Source organism: Cyprinus carpio, chromosome B16 (genome assembly GCF_018340385.1).
Source record: "Cyprinus carpio isolate SPL01 chromosome B16, ASM1834038v1, whole genome shotgun sequence".
Taxonomy (NCBI): domain Eukaryota; kingdom Metazoa; phylum Chordata; class Actinopteri; order Cypriniformes; family Cyprinidae; genus Cyprinus; species Cyprinus carpio.
Genome location: NC_056612.1, coordinates 15399515 through 15415531, shown reverse-complemented (window position 1 = coordinate 15415531; position 16017 = coordinate 15399515). Strand labels below are relative to the sequence as shown.

At 34.3% G+C, this 16017-nt stretch overlaps 1 protein-coding gene and 1 pseudogene across 1 annotated transcript; both read left to right on the top strand.

The window, feature by feature from the left end:
- Positions 1 to 4808: 4808 nt before the first annotated feature.
- Positions 4809 to 7759, top strand: LOC109106705 (interferon-inducible GTPase 1-like). Its single transcript, XM_019119996.2, has 3 exons — positions 4809 to 4987; positions 5427 to 5547; positions 5719 to 7759. Exons 2-3 carry the CDS (start codon positions 5486 to 5488, stop codon positions 7190 to 7192), a joined length of 1536 nt encoding a protein of 511 aa, XP_018975541.1. The 5' UTR covers positions 4809 to 4987; positions 5427 to 5485; the 3' UTR covers positions 7193 to 7759.
- Positions 7760 to 13425: 5666 nt separating this feature from the next.
- Positions 13426 to 15617, top strand: LOC109106521 (annotated as a pseudogene).
- Positions 15618 to 16017: the final 400 nt, after the last annotated feature.

Here is a 16017-nt window from a genome sequence, read left to right as displayed (position 1 = left end):
TAAATGTTAATCTTTGCAGTATCCTAGTAACTTTTATTAAGAAATTCATCAAATAAAATAAAATATTTAATTAAAATAGAAAAACAAGAAATTCATATTGTAGACTTATGATTTTGCATGTAACTGATTTAATTTTTCTCATGATGAGTAGACCTTAACAAAAAGAATCAGCAGGTGAGATATAATTATGCTGCATGTTCTTTTTTTCTTCTTACAGTTAATGGGCAGTACATGTGCATATATTCACACATGACCTAAAACATGTTATCTAAAGGTTAACATCAGTGTTCATGACATTATTCTAACTTAATTGAAAACAATAAAACAGATGGATATTGTACATGTTATCAGTATTTTTTTCTTTAAGAAAGAGTTTAGATTTTTTCCTGCATTATTTACAAAAAAGAAAAACATGCACAAATGTCTTACATCAACAGATTTATTCTTTATTGATTCTTACTTTCAGTTCGGAAGATATTGTTAGTCACAATTTTTAATACAAGGTAAATTCAACCAAGGATGACAAGGATTAGAGAAATAAATTGTACATGTATGTTGTCATTGATAAGGTCCTTTTGGCTAGGGTTAGTGTTAAGGACAAGGTATGCTGCACAGCACAGTCGCAGTCGCAGTCAGGCTACATAGGAATGACACTGCAGCCGGTTAGCAGCTACTGACAGAAAGAATGAGAACAACAGACTATTTTAACACTATAATTGGTAACAAACTGACACAAATCCTTCACTCACTGGAGCTTGAGGTGTCTTGTCTAGTGACACTGCACATGGCGGCAGTGGGGGCAGAGCAATACGCTGCATACACTGACTGATAAGCATCAAGTCACTGTATATTCACTAGAATCACTGCTTAGAACCCTCATTCAGTACAATGTTGTGCTCACCCAAAAGTCTCAGCACGACAGAGGAATACACAGCTAAATTTGTTATGATTATTAGATTTTTGAAATTGTCACAGAGTGGAATGCACCAAAATGTACTCAAGAATTAATAGTAAATTCTGTGTTAAAAAGGACATTTTACACACACACACACACACACACACACACACACACACACACGTGCATGTATGTTTTATTAAGAATTATTTTTGAAAAGAGGTGGGTTATTAAAGAATAAAATAAACATAAAAGTATAAAAGGCTTTAGACTACCACACATGTGCGTCCAAATGTGTACTGCTGGGAAACACCCAGATGCTGTTTTTGTGTCAGAGGACAGAATGATTCTCTGTGTGAAAGGCAAGAACTCTATTTCTATTATCTTTACAACCTGGGGGGTGTTTACTTCTGTACAAGTGGCTTTGTATTGGGAGTTCAGTTCATTAATAATAAAGAACTGAACCAAAAATTCAGTCTTCATTCTCTAGTTTCCAGGGACGTTCTTCAGAATAGCTTTTCTATTTATATTTGCTGTTCATTTTAAGATGTGATTCCCTGATGAAACTCTCCATTAGACCTCAGGCAGCAGTTTACCTAACATGCAGGTTAATGTGCACATTTTACTTTCTCAAAAGTGATCTTATTTCTTAGAAAAGCGTATACTCAAAAAGAGCAAATGTTCTTCAACCTAAACTATTCTCAAATATACATTTAGAGGAAAGAATTGACTCATGGGATTCAAAGTATTCCTTTCAGTTGCTTTATATAGCCTATTAATGCTCCTAATATGTTTGTATGACAAAGGGCAATGTGTAGACATATGTTACTCAAATTAAAATTCAGCTGTTACAGATTATCAGTTTACAAAGAAAAAAAAATAGGTACAATATGGATGTCAATCAACTTTAAGTGTAAAATAAGCTGTTCAATAACTGTGTCGTTTGTTTTCACAGTCTGCACAGTAAGCAAAGGGCTATAGTGTTTTTAGCGCACATTTCTTTTAAAATGCTTATAAAGTCTGTAGATTCTCGCAGTGAAGTTTACTGTGTCTTTCCCATGGAATGTTTTCATGCCAAAAACCAGTTTTCTCGGATGTCTTAAAAAAAAAAAGTCATATGCCTTTCACAGCAGTTCTTGGCCAAGGCAATGCACACACACTCACAATTGCAGTACATGCAGCACAATGTACATGCAGCAGGTGTCAGTATATCGCTTCATAAAACTTAATAAGGATGTGCCTTCAGAAATGTATCTGTTTGTAGCAGCAACCTGATCCAGAATATCTTGGCTCAAAAAAAAAAAAAAGTGCATGTTTGTGGCTAAACTTTTTTCCTGGAAACATTGCTGTCTATTAAACCACACACGTCACATACGCACGGGTTTCTGTGTTTTAAGGGGAAATTCCATAGACATTTGATTTTTAAACTGTACTTTCAGTCCCTTTACCTTACCCCTAAATCTACCCCTCACTCAAAACTTTCTGATAACTTAGATTTTAAAATATTCTGCAAGATTTATTAGCTATTTTCCTCATGGGGACCGAAAATGCCCTGCAAGGATAAGGATTTTGGATAATGCCATCTTTTTCGTGGGGACATTTTGTCCCCATAACCTGGGTAGGCCTGAACACACACAGAAGCTAAAGTCTTATACTGAAGATGGCTTACAAGACATCTGTTTCCACAATAAAAGCACAATTTACCTATTATATCTGCTTTATAGTTATTCTGCATTATTGAAGTATAAAAATGTTTAGCACATATTATTTTTATTTTATTCATTAACTGTCATGTGATGGGAGCTGCCGTGTTCGAGAAGGACTAGATGTTTCTTCCAGCAATGACCAAATGCTGCTATTTTGGGGTTTTGTTGATGTGAACTTATGAGAATTAATATTTTTGTTCTTGATTGTAGTCTGTTTCATTTTTATTTATATATGGTCAATGTTATCACAAATTAATTGAGTATTTATGGTAAATGTCTTTCATATCTGCACAAACACACCTTCTACAGCATGTACAATAAATTAGCATCATTATAGCTGAATTATTCACAAAGCTGCCTGATGCATCTCTCGATTACCACTAGATTTCTGTATTCTCCAGTGCCTAATGCTTAGAACCAACCCGCAAGATGAGGGAACAAAGCCTTAAAACAACAAACAGCAATGTCAGCGGATGCAATTCATTCTTAGTGAATTCCTCTATGAGGTTTTCATTTTTTGAGACTGGTCGGTTCAGTTGTCTATCAAAAGCACAGTTCATTTCCAGTGCTTTTACCAAGTGTCTTTTCGCGGAAACAGCATCATATATCTCATCTAATTATAGTTCCAATTGCATCATGGGGTTAGATGTAGTACTGATTATTACTGTAGCATTGATAATACTTTAATTATTAAAGTCATTATTGCTTTAATTATTGCTATAATAAGTGGTTTAAGGTCCAACCCCTTTTCACTTCGTGAAAGTGTAAAAGGGACTTAAAGGGATACTCCACCCCAAAATGAAAATTTTGTCATTAATAACTTATCCCCATGTCGTTCCATAAAAGCTTTGTGTATCTTCAGAACACAATTTAAGATATTTTGGAAGAAAACCGGGAGGCTTGTGACTGTCCTATATAGTGCCAAGTAAGTTACAGTGTCAAGATCCAGAAAAGTATGAAAAGCATCGTCAGAATAGTCCATCTGCCATCACTGATTCAACCGTAACGTTATGAAGTGACGAGAATACTTTATGTATATGAATAAAACAAAAATAACGACTTTATTCAACAACTCCAAAATATGTTAAATTGTGTTCAGAAGACGAACGAAGCTTTTAGGGGTTTGGAACGACATAAGGGTTAGTGATTAATGATAAAATTTTCATTTTGGGGTGGAGTATCCCTTTAAGAAGAAGAATAGTGAACATGGTGAAAGAATCCCCAAAGCCTACAAATGTGGGTAGCAAAAATGTTTATGCATCTCTCAACAACTATGTTGATCTGCTATTGCATTTAATCAATAATGATGAAACCAAGATGCTTTCATACACAAAAACATGTACAGGTTCTGTCATGTATGTGAGTGCAAAAACATGTTATTTAAATAAACTTTCATAACAATGGGATTTAAATTTGACAGCTATTCAATATATGAATTCAATATATGAAACAGCTAGTCAATATATATATATATAGTTTCCATTTCCCTGTGAAAAATGTTACTGACCGCGGATCATTATTTGTTTTTTCAGTGCTTATGTAAAAAGAAATACAATGAAATGAATAGTAAGTAATTAAAGTAGTCTCAGATTAGAATTATGCTGTAAAATCAAATAAAATCACATGAATGTGATTGGGGTTGGATGTAATTTTGGAATTGTTGTAAGTTTATGTTCTTCAAGGACGCACATCTACAGTAGGTGGTCCACATGTCATTCAGGTTTCTGGAATGCTGTGTCCACCTGCTTCTGTCAAGTCAGACAGAAAAGTTTTATTTACAGTTATTCCAGTAATTCTGCATCTGAATATATCTAAACAATTTCCTGCTCTAGTTCTGTTGTTTCAATGGTTGCATACAAGCTGTTTTATTATGATCGGGTTTGGGATTAGGTAAAGCTTAGCCACAATAAAAGCACTTGCAAACAGCATATTAGCAATATTCTGTTGATTGCTTGCACACAACATACATGTTTGCTTGTGCCCTCACAATCCTCCTTGAGGTACTTCAAATTATGAGAACATGCTGATAGATCCTTCATGCCTTTGTGTTTAAATGTGGGGTAAAGACATTGGAAAAAACTTCACCACAACACTTATTAATTGCATTAATTGCATACCGCTGATTGATTGATCTGGTCTAAGGGGCATCACATGAAGCACACGGAAAGAAATTCCACTAGTCATGTAAATTCTGCTCTATTCTGAAGTAACTTAATAATAAACAAACATGGAACCTGGAACAAGTTCATGTGTTCAGGGAATTTCTGTCAGGAGGAAGTTCTTAATAAAGGACACGCCCTGAAGTCTATGAAACTCTCCTTCTGCATTTAACACAGCTCATTTGGTTTTGTGATGAAGCTCTTTACTCATTTCTTATTTACCAAAGGTAAGATCACTTTCTATTGCATTATAAATTACATTACACTCACATTAACATAATTGTTGAGATGAAATTACTTTTAAATATATATTTTTTAAAAAAGGTAAGAAGCTGTTTATGTCTTAAATGGCTTATCCCATACTTTATTTTGTAATAATAATAATAATAATTCAATTTTCAATAATTAAACAATCATTTATTTCTAGTTTTGAAAAAAAAAATCATATGATTTGTTCCATTAAATTTAAAAATGAATAGGCTTACTGTTGAAACAACATTTAAAAAAATTTTTTTTTTTGAAGAACTACAGCCAAGTTTAAAGGAATATAAATAGCTATCATCAGTCTTTAAGCAGGTCTAATTTATGTTGTGTTTTTATGCAATTAAAGAACAAATGCAACATGTGGATTTTTTTTATTTAATTATTTATTTTTTTGCCTTTCAGATCAGTTATGAAATGACCATATCAGTGAAACGTTTGACTGTATGATTCAGTCCCACTAGATGTTACAGTGGACAGTACTGAAGCTTCCAGAGGCTGAGCAGAAAATTCACTACTCACAGCGGTGGGTTAAAAAAAATTAAAATATTTTATATTTATATATATAATTTTCTTTTTTATTTATTGTTTTTTATTTTTTAATTGTGTAACATCCATCATCCTTATATGAGGTACTTTTTCTATGTTTACACTATTCATTCATTATTAATCAAATATAATTTCATTAACTTTATAGAGCTATCATGACAGATTTGAGAAATCCCTATAATGATCGCTCCAGCCAGTCATCTGGATCATCATCAACTACATCACAGACATTCAGCGTAGATGAGACTAAAGACAAAAAACCTCAATCACCACATCGTAAATATCCAACAATCAGTCCAAGAAATATGCTGCAAAAACTGGAAATAGCTGAGAAAAATTTACGAACAAAATGTCCTGACGAACCTAAAGAAAAAGACATTAAAAAGCCAGAGGAAGAGGACAAAAACAAAAATGTTTATGTGGTTTCCAGAGAGTTTGTAGACATATTGTCTAATGCCACAGAGAGCACAGAAGATTCAGACTCTCTTGGCTCAGAATTACAAGAAATAATTGACTCTCCAGCTTCAGAGAAAACAAACAAACTGAAAAGTAAACTTAAGGAGTTAGAGAATGTTACACTTAACATTGCTATAACCGGGATGACAGGGGCAGGGAAGTCTTCCTTCGTCAATGCCCTCAGAGGCCTTCCTAATGATGATAAGAACGCAGCGCCCACAGGAACAACTGAGACTACTATGGAGCCCAACATGTATCCACATCCCTCCATGCCAAATGTGAAGATCTGGGACCTGCCTGGAATTGGCAGTCCAAAATTTAGAGCAAAGAAGTACCTGAAAGATGTCAGTTTCCACAGGTATGACTTCTTTCTCATAGTGACCTCTGAAAGATTTAAGGAGAACGACATCGAGCTGGCCAGAGCGATCATGATGAGTAAGAAGCTATTTTATTTCATTCGGACTAAAATTGATAACGACATTCATGCTGAATCACACAAAAGAAACTTTGATGAGCGGATATTGCTCGAAAACATCAGAGAGGATTGTAAGGCGAACCTATTGAGAGTCGGAATACCCAAAATATTCCTAGTCTCTTCATTTAATTTAGAAAAATATGACTTTCAGAAGCTGATCAACACCCTCGAAGATGAACTTCCAGAGAACAAGAAATTTGCTCTCATTCAGTCTCTGCCCGTTTATTCGCTAGAGGCCCTCACAAAGAAGAAAACATACTACAAGAAAATAATTTGGCTAAATGCATTTGCAGCCGGGATCAGGGCGATAGCTCCCATCCCGGGATTGTCACTGGCCTGTGATTATGGCATCATGAAGAAGTTCTTTCAGCAAGTCTACACAGGCTTCGGCTTATCAAATGAGGCTCTAGAGGCGCTATCAGACAGAGTGAACAAACCGGTGGAGCAGCTAAAAGCCGCTAAGACATCACGCTTCAAAGAGGGGGCCACTGAGGATATTGTAATTGATATGCTTTCTAAACCAATGATAGCTATAGCTAAGACGCTGGGGACCGTAATATCTCTGCTGCCAGGAGGAGCTCTACCAGCAGGAGGAACGGCCGTTGCTTCTGTGCACTACCTGCTTAACATGGGGCTCAATGAGATGGCAGAAGACACCAAATGTGTTCTCTCTGTGTCCCAACTTGCTTAATAGGCAGAAAAAGGAACTGTTGTTGCAGAAAACATGTCTTGTAGTACTAAAAAATAAATAGATGAAATAATCATACTAATTGTAATTATGATTCAAATAAAATACTGAAACCTGATCATTAATGTGTATTTGAAATTAAAACAGTTTGCTTTACCAGTGTAAAATACGCTTACTAACTTTGCCAGTTTCATTCATTTGTATCTGTGTATATAACTGTGTACTGTATATAGTGTACTGTATACTGTATATGCTGGACGAGCAATGACAAAAATATTTAATGATTAAATGATTGATTTATTTTATTTATTCTATTTGTATTTTTTACTGTGTGAGATTAAGTTAATTTGAAGACTTTTCTCATTGGTTTACAACATTATCAGATATCTAAAAAAAATAATAAAATGATTTAAGACAAATATAATTTAAAAAAAAAAAAAACCAGCAACTAATATTCCGGGGAATTCAAAATCTACAAGCCCTGCAAAAAATTATTACTGCTATACATCTGTTTTTCACACTTCATTACATACATACATATATTATATATCATCTCTATGTAATGACAAATTAAAACAAAAATTTAAATCTGTGTCATTTATTTGTAGATCATTTAATTTAATCAAATGTAGCATGTCTGAAATACACATTAAAAATGGCAATGTTATGGAAATAAAAATTACATAAGATTTTTTTGAAGTATTTTTAAATTCACATCATGATAGCTAAGCTACATGTTCTTTTCCTGTTTTCAATATATTTAATTGATGTGCTTACAAATACAATTAAAAATGCCTCTTTTCTTCATAACAGTCCTGTTGGCTTAACAGTTCACATTGCACTCCAAAAAATATATACAGTAGGTGTAAAGTAAAAGTGGCATACCGAAACATATTAGATTTAACCTGCTCAGTCAGGACTACTGAGGATATTAGGTGCTGTATTATAGAACTATGTGTTTACCGATTTGTTCATTATCTTAGTAAAAATGTCCATGGTTACCATTTTAGATTTAGCAGAATAAAGGCTACAAATCTATCCAAAAATCTCCTGTATGGAATAAAGTCTGGAATGAAAAACGCCATCATAAATATGCCTGCTGACTTAATATGCAATTCTGCTATGTACACCCATATGTAGCCAATATGTGAGGAAAGTATTCACATCATTCATTCATATCTGAGTGATTTTTTACACATATCTAACAATCACCAATTTTAAGAGATGAAATCAAAACCTTAACAGCAATTCTGAGCATAAATGTCATTCAGAAGATGTATTCAAAGTTATGGCATATTTCTCTTGCAGATAGAAAGATATAATGTGCATTATAAAATATTTCATATTAGGTAATAGCTTCATAACACTTCTGGAATTAAATCTTGCATATCATAAAGATTAATAATGCACAATACACTGCCCCTGGCCAACATGAATTCGAGCATCATGCTGTTTTATTATACACAGAATTTTACTATGATACATTATGATTTAAAATGTGAATACCCTATTCATTTTGACCATTTTTAAAAGATGCCATTCATCTGAAGTCATCCCTTGTATCAATGAAGTAAAAAGGTGTCACATAAAAACTTTTACTAACAACAGTAAGAACTTGGGGAAAAAAGAAAGAAAGAAAATTAACTCAAAATTAAGTAATTTAAACAATCAGGAGTGCACAATTTGTGCCCAAATTCACATGTAAAAAAAGAAATTAAGTCAAAAGAAATGTATTTAAGACTATGATATATAAAAAATATAACTTAGGAAATATAGAGTCTTAAATTTTGTATAAGACCTCAGCAAAGTTCAAACAAAAATGAGGGTGTTCTTGTTTAGGAAAAAGTTACCTTGTTTGCTTAAAGATTGTCCATGAATATAACACAAGCCTCAAATGAGAAAAACATTTAATACTGACAAGCCGAGTTTGTTTTGCATGAGATGTACATACCATTGCTGGTAAAAGAGCCACAGAAATATCTTGTTCTACGACACTGAAACTTCTTCAAACAAGGCTAAAAATAGAAGGTACTGAAAGCCGCAAAACAGACTTACATAAACCAGGAACAACCCATCCCCCCCAACACCCAACACACACACACATACACATAATATCATATATATATGCAGTTAGGTCCATATTTGGACACTGACACAATTTTCATAATTTCTGTATGCCACCAAAATAGAAATAAAATGAAACAATCAAGATGAATTTGAAGTGCAGACTTTAAGCTTTAATTTAAAGAATTACAACCATTTTTATACACAGTTGAAGCTCTCATTAAATATACTGACACTATGCCAGAGTGTCAATATATGCCAGAGTGTCAAATTATTTAATTTTTTAAAATGTAATTAGTTACATGATGTTTCAATTAATTATTCTAATTAATCACAAAATAAATTTGACTGGGAAAATACCCACAAAAGATTATTAAAGGCTATTTTTGTCTTAAATAAGAAAGTACCACGTAGACAAATTGTAACCTTAGAAAGAAATATTTAGTTTGATTCAATGTAAAATTTATTACACAAAAACATTTAGGCTACAATGGCCTAACATAAATTATGGAACATAAAACAAAATAATTTGAGAAACATCTCAGTATTTTTTTATTCATACAATGAAAGTCATTGGTAACCAAAACAGCGTTTGAAACTAAATGAGGCTGAGTAAACAATGACAGAATTATTATTATTATTATTTTTGGGGGAACTAATTTTTTTATTATTTATTTATTTATTTATTTATTTAATTTTTATAAACTCTAAATAATAAACTAAATCTGCCAGCAGGTAACGGTAAATGTCTGTATGAGTCATTCATTCATTTGAACAGCTGAATCATTCAGGAATTCAGTAAACGGCTCTCTTTATAAATGGGCCTTTGAATCATTGGTTCACACGATTCGATCAAAATGCAGATTCATTCAAAAACTAAACAACTGTGTTGCTCGGAGACACACAATTCTTCTATGGCTTGTCACATGTTTAGAACAAAATGGACTATGCACTTTCTCTGCAGCAGCTCAGTCTGTGTCCTACGCTATATTTTCAGATACGCTCGTATCAAACTACTGTATATCGATATAAACGGTATTGGCTCATATCGAATCGTTTATAAAGAAAACATCGATATATCGTACAAACTCGATATACCACCCAGCCCTACATACTGTAGATATCCAGCATGATATTTTTCCACATTGAGATCTGTGTTTTCAAAGTGTTCCTTTAATTTTTTGAGCAGTGTATATATATAGCATATATATATATATATATATATATATATAAGTTTGTAAAACATACAGAAACATAATGTATGTTTTAAATTAATTCATTCTCCACAAAAAAGAAAGTGTACAACATTTTAAATGCTTTATGCTTGAAACTGCTGCCTTTGAAAAACTGTTGATGCATTATCAACATAACTCATATGAATGCATGCATATCTGACAGAGCGTCTTTTATTTATGTGTTCTGCCAGAATGCAAAAAACTGTGGTTTTATGTAAACCATTTTAATTGACATTTTTAGTAATGTCAAGCAATGTGTTCATTAATGCATGCCTGTTATTTGCCATACTACATGACATGCATTTAAAAAAAAGAAGAAAAAATCTGCTTCCAGTAAAACACTTCCTGCTAAACAACATTTATGTGGACATTTGCATGTTTGGAATTGCTTTGTTTTATTTGGAAATAACATACAGACAAAATGTAAATATTTTTAAGAAAAAAAAAGATGTAGATAAGATGTACAGAATGTACAGGAAATACTTAAATAGCCTATAGTCAACATATATTTTAAAATGCACATATTCACATATACAAGAAATACTCTATTGACTTCTGTTGCAAGTTTATTAACACTTTTGTTTTGTTTTACAAATTTACGGATTATCCTCTGTGGTAATCGACAGCATGTCACTGAATTCATATTTAATTGAGGAAATATTAGTTTTCTAAAACAGTAGTTCTGGCTAGATTTTTAGCCTCAGTTCTCAGATGTTCTCTAAACCACACCCTAAATCCACACCTATACTTTTTACATAAACAGCTACCACATAATTTTGAGACATACAGAGATACCGATATTATAACCACCTGTGCACAGATAAGGTGAGTCTGTCTTATTATGAATGCACAAATAGAAAAGTTGACTGCTTATTTATGTAATGATCACAAGCAATCCTGAAGAATTAGAAAGATTTCCAAAGCAAAGCTTAACAAAGGCTATTATTGGTGTTGGAAAATATATAGTGATATATGTTTGTTTATTTATAATGCTGTTTTATTGTACAAAATGTAGGGGTTTGTTTATTTATTTATTCATTTTTTGTTGGTTTGAAAATATAAAATATTGTAAAATATAAATATATAAAGATGTAGATGCTTATGAGATTACAGTCTTATGAGAATAAATAAATGTTTTATTCTATATGGGGCTGGTCTACTCACTTTATCTCGGTAACACTCTTCCAGATAAATTTCGCTCGCAAAATTAAAAAATTTATAAACAATGGGTCACAGAATTTATACAGTGCTTTGAAGATGTACCTCTGCATTTATACGATACTCCACTAGATGTCATCGAAGCATTACAAAGAATACTCCGTGCACCTTTAAATGCAACTGAAAAACACTATGAGACGAAGTCTCAATATACGAAATATGTTGACTTAATGTAAAGGAAAAGATAAAGTGTTTATTGATATAATAATAACGTCAGAAATTATATACATCGTATTGAATGGTTTGTAAACATCACCTCTAAATTACACATGGCTATGTGTAGACAGCGACCTCTAGTGTAAACAGCTGTGTTGTTCAAATAGGCTAACTGATCAGAACATCATGGGCCCTGTTTTAACGATCTAAGCACAAGGTCTAAAGCACACGAGGCAGGTGCACTTAGGGCGTGTCCACAGGGCCGTCCTTCGGTGGGTGCAACTGGTGCGGTCCCCATCATTGTGTACCGATGTACAGATCTGTTTCCACACTAGAAAAGCGTTCAGTTTTTCCACTTGCAAATTCTGTCATGTAAATAGCAAATCAGCCATGGTGCGAGTGCAACTGGCATGGCATGTTATGGCATGTTACGCCCCAAACACACCCATGACTCATTAAGAGAATAGGGACAACCCTTTTAGACCATGCGCTGGGCGCGCAGACCGTCAATGGCGCAAACATGCCAAATATTAAAAATTAAAGGATTGCAATGTAGAAGAATATTACTGTGTAGGCTACATAAATATAAAAATGTCATAATGAGTAGTCATTGCATGTACAAACATGATTCCAAAAATGTTGGGACACTGTACAAATTGTGAATAAAAACAGAACGCAATGATGTGGAAGTTTCAAATTTCAATATTTTATTCAGATTACAACACAGATGACATATCAAATGTTTAAACTGAGAAAATGTATAATTGTAAGGGAAAAATAAGTTGATTTTAAATTTCATGGCATCAACACATTTCAAAAAAGTTGCCTAATGCCACAATTTACCTAATGAGTTGCAAATTGGTCCTCCAGCTGTTCCTTATATGTACATTTAACTTTTCTGGCCTATTATTGCTACCTGTCCCAACTTTTTTGGAATGTGTAGCTCTCATGAAATCCAAAATGAGCCAATATTTGGCATGACATTTCAAAATGTCTCACTTTCAACATTTGATATGTTATCTATATTCTGTACCTGGCACCGACCATTTTTCCTGTCGTTAAACTAGCAAAAGTGTATTTGGACAAGCCCTAAATCCACATGCACAGTGCGCTTTAGACCATGCGCTTAGATCGTTAAAATAGGGCACTAACCTTAATAAAGTAATTTACTTATATTTCACCAGGTTTTTGTTGGTCATTGGTGCAGTCTATTTCAGTTGCCTCAAAATAGCAACGCAATGTGCCTGAACACACCTCGTTTTCGGATCAGCACACCCATGAGCGATCAAATGGGCGCAAATGCATTCGCTATTTAAACAACGTGGCGCAGGACGTGAAAATGATTACTATGTTGGGCTGAAACTAGCAAAATGGCGCAATGCACCAGATGTTGAATAGAGCCCCATAAGATAAAAGACTGAATTTATAAAATTAGCTACATAAATAATAACACGATTACTGCAAAACTACTGTACAAGCATTTCACTATAAATGTTTTTACTTGCAGTAAAACCCCCGGAATGCTTCTTGACATTTACCCAGTTGCTTTGCTGTTTTAGAGTCATCATGTCAGATGAAGTCAATGTCTTTATGGACCCTTTCCTCAGAATCTACACAAATCCTGACCAGATAGAAGTAGCCGATTACCTCACAGACATCAAAAAGCAAGAGGAAGAGGACAAAAACAAAAATGTTTATGTGGTTTCCAGCGAGTTTGCAGACATATTGTCTAATGCCACAGAGAACACAGAAGATTTAGACTCTTTTGGCTCAGAATTACAAGAAATAATTGACTCTCCAGCATCAGAGAAAACAAACAAACCGAAAAGTAATCTTAAGGAGTTAGAAAATGTTACACTTAACATTGCTATAACCGGGATGACAGGGGCAGGGAAGTCTTCCTTAGTCAATGCCCTCAGAGGCCTTCCTAATGATGATAAGGACGCAGCACCCACAGGAACAACTGAAACTACCATGATGCCCAACATGTATCCACATCCCTCCATGCCAAATGTGAAGATCTGGGACCTGCCTGGAATTGGCAGTCCAAAATTTAGAGCAAAGAAGTACCTGAAAGATGTCGAGTTTCACACATATGACTTCTTTCTCATAGTGAGCTCTGAAAGATTTAAGGAGAATGACATCGAGCTGGCCAGAGAAATCAAGAAGTGCAAGAAGATATTTTATTTCATTCGCACTAAAATTGACAATGACATTCGTGCTGAATCACACAAAAGAAACTTCAAAGAGTGGATGTTGCTCAAAAACATCAGAGAGGATTGTAAGGCGAACCTATTGAGAGTCAGAAAACCCAAAATATTCCTAGTATCATCATTTGAAGTGGAAAAATATGACTTTCAGAAGCTGATCAGCACCCTCGAAGATGAACTTCCCAAAAAGAAGAAACTTGCTCTCATTCAGTCTTTGCCCATTTATTCTCTTCAGAAAGGTAATCTGAAGGAGTTAGAGAATGTTACACTTAACATTGCTGTAACCGGGATGACAGGGGCAGGGAAGTCTTCCTTCGTCAATGCCCTCAGAGGCCTTCCTAATGATGATAAGGACGCAGCTCCCACAGGAATTGAAACTACCATGATGCCCAACATGTATCCACATCCCTCCATGCCAGATGTGAAGATCTGGGACCTGCCTGGAATTGGCAGTCCAAAATTTAGAGCAAAGAAGTACCTGAAAGATGTCAATTTCCACATGTATGATTTCTTTCTCATAGTGACCTCTGAAAGATTTAAGGAGAACGACGTCGAGCTGGCCAGAGCGATCATGAAGAGCAAGAAGCTATTTTATTTCATTCGCACTAAAATTGATAACGACATTCATGCTGAATCGCACAAAAGAAACTTTGATGAGCGGATGTTGCTCGAAAACATCAGAGAGGATTGTAAGGTAAACCTATTGAGAGTCGGAATACCCAAAATATTCTTAGTCTCTTCATTTAATTTGGAAAAATATGACTTTCAGAAGCTGATCAACACCCTCGAAGATGAACTCTCAGAGAACAAGAAATTTGCTCTCATTCAGTCTCTGCCCGTTTATTCGCTAGAGGCCCTCACAAAGAAGAAAACATACAAGAAAATTTGGCTAAATGCATTCGCGGCCGGGCGGTCAGAGCAATAGCTCCCATCCCGGGATTGTCACTAGCCTGTGATTATGGTATCATGAATACGTTTTTCAGCTAGTCTACACAGGCTTCAGCTTATCAAATCACAGTCTAGAAGCGCTATCAGACAGAGTGAACAAACCGGTGGAGCAGCTAAAAGCCGCTATGACATCACGCTTCAAAGAGGGGGCCACTGAGGATATTGTGATTGATATGCTTTCTAAACCAATGATTGCTATAGCTAAAACGCTGGGGATTAAATATCTCTGCTGCTAGAAGGAGCTCTACCAGCAGGAGGAACGGCCATTGCTTCTGTGCACTACCTGCTTAACATGGGACTCAATGAGATGGCAGAAGACACCAAATGTGTTCTTTCTGTCACAGCTTGCCTAATAGGCAGAAAAAGGAACTTCGGATCAAGCTTACAAATCATATTATAATGTGTTGATGCAGAAAACATGTATTGTAGTACTAAAAAATAAATAGATAAAGTAATCATACTAATTGTAAAAAAAATTGTAATAATGATTCAAATAAAATACTGAAATGTGATCATGAATGTGCATTTGAAATTAAAACACAGTTTGCTTCACCAATGTAAACTACACTTTCTAATTTTGCCAATTTCTTTAATTTGTGTCTGTATGTATAAGTGTATGTATGTATGTACTGCATGTATGCTGGATGTGCAATGAATAAAATACTTATTGATTAAATTATTGATTTATTTTTTTATTTATTTTTTTATTTCACTGTGTGTTATTTAGTTAATTAGATGACTTTGCTTATTGGTTTGCAACTTTATTAGATATCTAAACCGACACACACACACACACACACACACACACACACACACACACACACACGCAAAACAGTTTAAAATGAAATTATCTAAGACAACATATCCTTTCCAAACACTAATATTCTGCTAAATTCAAATTCTACAAGCCATGCAAAAAAGATTACTGCTATACATAAGTATCTGTTATACTCACTTCATTACTGTCATGATCTCTAGCTGGAGTGCCCACAAGCTC